The sequence below is a fragment of the Mesocricetus auratus genome, unplaced genomic scaffold, assembly GCF_017639785.1.
Source record: "Mesocricetus auratus isolate SY011 unplaced genomic scaffold, BCM_Maur_2.0 Super-Scaffold_100030, whole genome shotgun sequence".
Classification (NCBI taxonomy): domain Eukaryota; kingdom Metazoa; phylum Chordata; class Mammalia; order Rodentia; family Cricetidae; genus Mesocricetus; species Mesocricetus auratus.
This window is the reverse complement of record NW_024429211.1, coordinates 122,494-128,227: the sequence shown is the minus strand read 5'-3', so window position 1 is coordinate 128,227 and position 5,734 is coordinate 122,494. Positions and strand designations below refer to the sequence as shown.

The window sequence follows — 5,734 nt, the reverse complement described above, 5'->3', positions numbered from 1 at the left end:
CACAGAATGAAAATCACCAGAGAGAAGCTTCAAGAAAAAAATTAACATATCCCTAGAAAGAAAAGCCCAAATATGACCTCTTAGCAGAAATGAAAACAAAAATAGCAAAGTCAAACCACAACAACCCCAAGAAAAAATTATAGAATGAATAATTACATCCATGCCCCCCAAAAGTAGCGCTTAGCAGGATTATTGTGGGGATAAACAGGAATCCATTAGCTGTGAGGAATGGATGGAGACCTTGCAGGATGTGCACAAACTAAAGCCCAGGAAGACCACCACACTCGAACTGCACATGCGCAGTGAGCACCATTTTTCCATGAACTGTCTGTTATGCCGGAGGAAGAACAAGCATGCTGGTGTTTACCAGTGTTGCTTAGCAACGGCTGTTCCACAACTGTTTCTGTTATACTGGTCACGCCAGAGGCTCTCCCGTGTGGGAGTAGTGGAGGTTGGCTCTGGTTTTTGACAGTGTATGTTGAAAGCTCACCATACGGTAAGATTGTACACACTTCAGTTGCAGAAAGGTGATCATAGAGATGTTCTCCACCCTGAAGAAGCTCTTATGCTTTAAGAAAGAGCCAAGAAACCCCTTGGGGTTTTGTGACAGCCCAAGCAGTGAAAGGCAGAGGAAATTTTTCTGGTGTGGCGGTGCAAATGAGGACAGGTACTGCCAGTCATATGACCCAGAAAATCCCTTCCATGAGGTGGTGTGTGCTGGGAAACTGAAAGAGGCACTGCACCTGCTGACAAGAAGATATTTTAATGTCAAAGACAAGGACACAGGGAAAAGGTAAGAACACTGGACAGCTAGGGATGATGGTCCTTGAGGAAATTGGGTGATGGGAGAATCTTAACTTTCCTAGCTCAATTGAGGACAACAGGGGTGAGTCGAGCCCAGCTATGCTTTCTGTACTACAGTCTCTTTGCTGCCTGTGATCACGCACATGTCCGGTGTTCAGATTTTCTTCTGGAGCAAAAGGTCCTGCAGGTTTAATGTCGCCCTATAATTCCCCTTTGGAGCATCTTCTTTAGGAACATTGACTATAGATGTTTCTTTGCTCCTGGCTTCATCCTTTTTCTGAAGGCTTATTTGCACTGCCCTGATCAGCCACCATTTTTATAACACACTGTGCTGACAAACTCCAAGCTCCGTGAACATTACTTCTGATGCTTATTCTTACTTCTGATGGGGGGAAGAAAGTTTTCTGGGAATTTCATGATTTATAATTCAACAGCGTGTCTTGTTTTTCTGATTTTCGCTTAACTTGAGGTGGTCCACAGTGTTCAAATTTCCCTTGTGGAATTCATATTAGATGTGGACATTAGGCATAGAAAACATCTAACTCATTTATTTTCTATGAACTTACCTATTGTTAAATATGAAGTATACTTATTTGAATTGAAATACTACACTTGTGTCCTTTGACTTGAAGTTTAGATTTTGTTGTTGATACTTTTCAGTTCTTGTGAATAGTACTTTCATAAATATATTTTTTCCATTTCATGATTTTTGTTTTATTTAAAAACAATCTTATTTTACATATTAATCCCAGTTACCTCTCACTCCCATCCTCCCATGCCACACACTGACACCCGCATCCCACCACAAATCCACTCTCCAGAGAGGGTGAAGACTTCCATCGGGGATCATGAAAGTCTGTCATATCTGAATATTTGGAAAGTGTTGTAATTGATGCATCATAATTGGACAGAAGTATTCACTTTGACACCCATTTTATGGACAAGAAACCATAACACATAACGGCTGAGAAATAGTTAGTTGATAATGGAGTCCAGACAAGATGAAAAATCAATAGCAGTTCAAGCCATTAGTCATGTTCTTTCTGTTCCAATAGGTTGTTCTTGACTACATAGCTCAGTGATAGAGCACTTATCTAGAATGCAACAGTTATGGGCATTATTCACACTGTCACAAATGTTCTATACAGTAAATTGTTCAAATATAGCAAATTATAAGAACAACAAATGTGTTTATAGAATGCAGTTCATTATTTATTTATGGATCAGTGTAGTTCAAAATGTTAAACACTATTTCTAAATACAGGAGTGACTCTGTATGTTGACATAGTACCCTACAATTTTCATAAAAATGATTCTCATTCCCACAGAACTGATCTCCACTTCACCTTCTTCTATGGACATCTGGATCTGGTTTATTTCCTGTTACATATGGACAGTGAGACAAATGCCCTTGATAAGAAGAAGGCCACACCGCTCATGAAGGTAGTTCACAGACTCAATTTCATTAATTAAGTTGGCTAGGATGAAAGTGAAATTATCATCACTTAAATAGAGATCACAGTAAAAGCTGGGGGAAGCTCATTTTGAATTCTTGATTCCACAATATTTTCCTAGTGACAATATCCACAGGCTGTACAGACCATAGAGAGAGAAATTGGCTTTGTCCTTCTTGATCAAGGATTTGATCCAAATCTTAGAGACTCTGTTGGAGAGTCAGCGATACACCAGGCAGTGTATGTGGACAGCCAACCTATTGTCGGCAGGCTTCTTAAATTTGGCGGAGATACTGAAGAAAACACAAAGGTAAAGATTTTGAAAATTAATTCCCAAGTATTTGGAAACTGTGTGCTATAACATTTTCATGTATAAGGCCAATTTTCCATGTTTAGAAGTTCAATTATTCCTTAAAATTACTTCATTGGTATTCATTTAAATATCAATACTTGGTTATTGGTTTTTTTGCTTTTTAGCCCCTTGAGTCCAATTTATGCTGTCCATATATGCTCTTGGGTATATGACCATCCACTGGAACTTGTTCCGTTCACCTTGTCTATACCTTTAAAGAAAATGACTGTTCCCTCCCAGCAGCTATCAACTGTCACTAAGACCTCAGATAATAGCAGAACTTGGTGTGAAATTCCTGTTTGCATAGTGAAATTCTGTGTGACATGAGCTTCCCTAGGTCATGTTAATGCTCTCACAGTGACTATGATGTCATATGAGCATCAACTCGGTTGTGCCCAAGAGACACTGTTTCTTTGTAAGTCATCCATTTTACCTGGCTAATACAGGCTTCACCCTGATCTTATAGTGATGCCAGAGATTTGACATGATGGTTATATCAATGAGGAATGAAAATGAATGGGTACAGAAGAGGGTGCATTGGGAAAGCAGTTGAGGGAATGGGATGAATGTGTTTAAATTATATTAAATGGAACTCTCCAAAATGGTTTCTCATAGGTGAGAAATAAAATGTTGATTTATATAAAGAAGTATTAGAACACATAGCTTTATTTTACGGAACCATGGCAAGTGTTTGCAAAAATAGGTAATGGGTTAAGATGTTTATTTGATTTACACTGATATGTTGCTGTATATTACTGGAAAAGCACAGGTCTTGGGACAGCTCTGCACACATCATCTATCATCAAGAGAGGGAGAACTGAATGAGTTCATGCAGTCTGTTTGCTTAGTACTCAGCTATCTCTAAAATATAGCACAGCTATTTTCCCAAACTGGGCGAACATACCACCCACTAGGTCTTGGGTTCTCTTCATCACTTAGCCTACAAGGCAACTTCCCACAGGCATGTCCATGAATCAAACCAAGGTAGACAAATTTTCAACTGAAACTTTCTTCCTAGGTCAAACTCGTTGGTTCCTCCAGCAACTAAAAATTAACCATGATAACTTAGTATATTTGGGAATTCATGGTAGTCACTTTCCTCTTTAAGGTTAAAAACTTAATTGTAGTAGCAACATAATCTGGAAATGATTTGCTCTGCTTCAGAAGTCTTTTCTTGGCTAAGAAAGCATAGCAGCAGAATACAACTTGGTCCATACTATCAACAACATATAACTCTTCCTCTTCATATTTTAACAGAATCAGAATCAGTGGCCTCTTGAGAAACTCAGAATAGATGTACACCAAAAGTGCCTAAACATCAACATCACACCCAGCAAGCACACATGTCCAAAAGTTTCAATGACTACCAAAAATAGTAACTCTGCTAAGATACAAATCACTTGAGCATGTGAGTATATTTCACCATCAAACTGCTACCATCGAATGGATTTTTGCAACTAAAGCATGGTAGATTTCACTGCCAGCACTTTATTTGCACACGTCCATTGGTAAGCATGTAGCAAAAGTTGATTTTTAATAAATAAACCCAAGGATATGGAACAGTGCAGTTCATTCAAACCCTCATTTTCCTTCATGAATCCAGTGTGCGCTCAACCTTCAGGAGAATTTTAGAAACCTGGTTTCATTCAGATTGTAAAAAGTCATATCTTCTGTCATTTAGCCCCTTTGATGGAATAGTTCCCTGAGGGAGCCACTTCCATGATCCAAGACTAAACTGTTCTATTTGCTAACAAACCAGAGCAGTATTTCCCCATTTCATGTGGTTTCTCTATACAAGTGTTTCAGTCTACTAGTCTTGTTTCTTGGTGCTTTTATTATAAATTTAGTATGTGTGAAGATTTGTGTTCAAGTAAGCAATCAAAAATATTTTGAGGTCTTGTACATTTTGAGTTCATTATAATGGTGAGCTATTCAGAACAAGCAGTTTCCTCTGTATCCTCAACAAGTTTAACACCATTCCAAAGTTCTGAGAATTGTGTCTCTTAAATAACTGCTGCTGTTGTTAATGTTTAGTCACAAAGAAAATTAGCCAAACACTTCTGCCCTGATCCCTGTTTAAGTGCAGGACAATTCCATGTTTTTGCTATAAAGATTAATGGAGTTTTTCTATTGGGAAATGCTACATCTGCCACATAAGTGCATTTTGAAATGCAGGAGAAATTCTGACATAGACAATAGTATTTTGCTCATCTTTGTAACTAAGGATTGAACATCTTTGTTACCATTTGTTGGATTGGGTGTCTTAAGTTTGATTCTCAAGGAATAGTGACATGACTCCAAAATACCATGATAAATTGTGTGACAAGAACCAGAGGTTTCCCATACTTTTGGAATGGAAGAGGTGTCTTCTGACTTCTATCAGCAGGGTTGGAGCATTGCAATCTAGAGGAATATGAGAATAAGCATAAAGCTGACAAGAAAAGAGCATTCAGCAGGAGTGGCACAGGCTTTATTATCTGCAATATTCTTTTTGTGTTTTTGAATTTAAATTTAAATAAAAAACAACGTTGCTTCACATGTCAATTCCAGGTCCCTCGCCCTTTCCCTCCCCTATTCCCAAGCCCTCCCACCAACCCCACCAGTACCCATCACTTCCCAGGGAGGGTGAGGCCCTCCATGGAGGTGCCCATAGTCTTGTATTTCATCCAGGGTAAGGCCTAGACTCTCCCCCAAGAGTCCAGGGTGAGAGTACATCTCTCACTGTGGGATGGGACCCAAAGTCCATCTGAATGTGAGGGATGAATACTGATCTACTACCCAAGGCCCAATAGATTGCGTAGGCCTCCTCACTGACACCCATATTGAGGGGGTCTTGATGAGTCCCATGCTGGATTCCCAGCCATAAGTCTGGGATTCAAAGGCTACACCTTGTCATGTCAACTGTTTCTGGGAGTTAAAGCACACCAGTCTTGACCCCTTTGCTTCTCAGCCCTCCCTCTCTGTCACTGGATTCCTTGAGTTCAGCTCAGTGTTTAGCTGTAGGATTCTGCCTCTGCTTCCATCAGCCATTGAGTGAAGGTTTTGTTTCCCAGACTCTCTGGCCATAGGATTGTAGGCTGGCACTTCCCAGATCTATGTCTAAAATCCATATATAAGGGAGTAA

The 5,734-nt window shown here is 39.5% G+C and overlaps 1 protein-coding gene across 1 annotated transcript; it reads left to right on the top strand.

Moving 5' to 3' along the window:
• Positions 1-433: 433 nt before the first annotated feature.
• On the top strand, positions 434-2,400 carry LOC121134730 (ankyrin repeat domain-containing protein 30A-like). Its single transcript, XM_040733276.1, has 2 exons — positions 434-793; positions 2,133-2,400. The coding sequence occupies exons 1-2, from the start codon at positions 540-542 to the stop codon at positions 2,275-2,277; spliced, it is 399 nt and encodes a 132-aa protein (XP_040589210.1). The 5' UTR covers positions 434-539; the 3' UTR covers positions 2,278-2,400.
• Positions 2,401-5,734: the final 3,334 nt, after the last annotated feature.

What these genes read in the sequence shown, in the direction of transcription:
- LOC121134730 (XM_040733276.1), top strand. Translation starts at nt 540, where the DNA reads ATGTTCTCCACCCTGAAGAAGCTCTTATGCTTTAAGAAAGAGCCAAGA. An exon ending in GACAAGGACACAGGGAAAAG is followed by an intron (nt 794 to 2,132) that starts GTAAGAACACTG and finishes TCATTCCCACAG; the next exon opens with AACTGATCTCCACTTCACCT.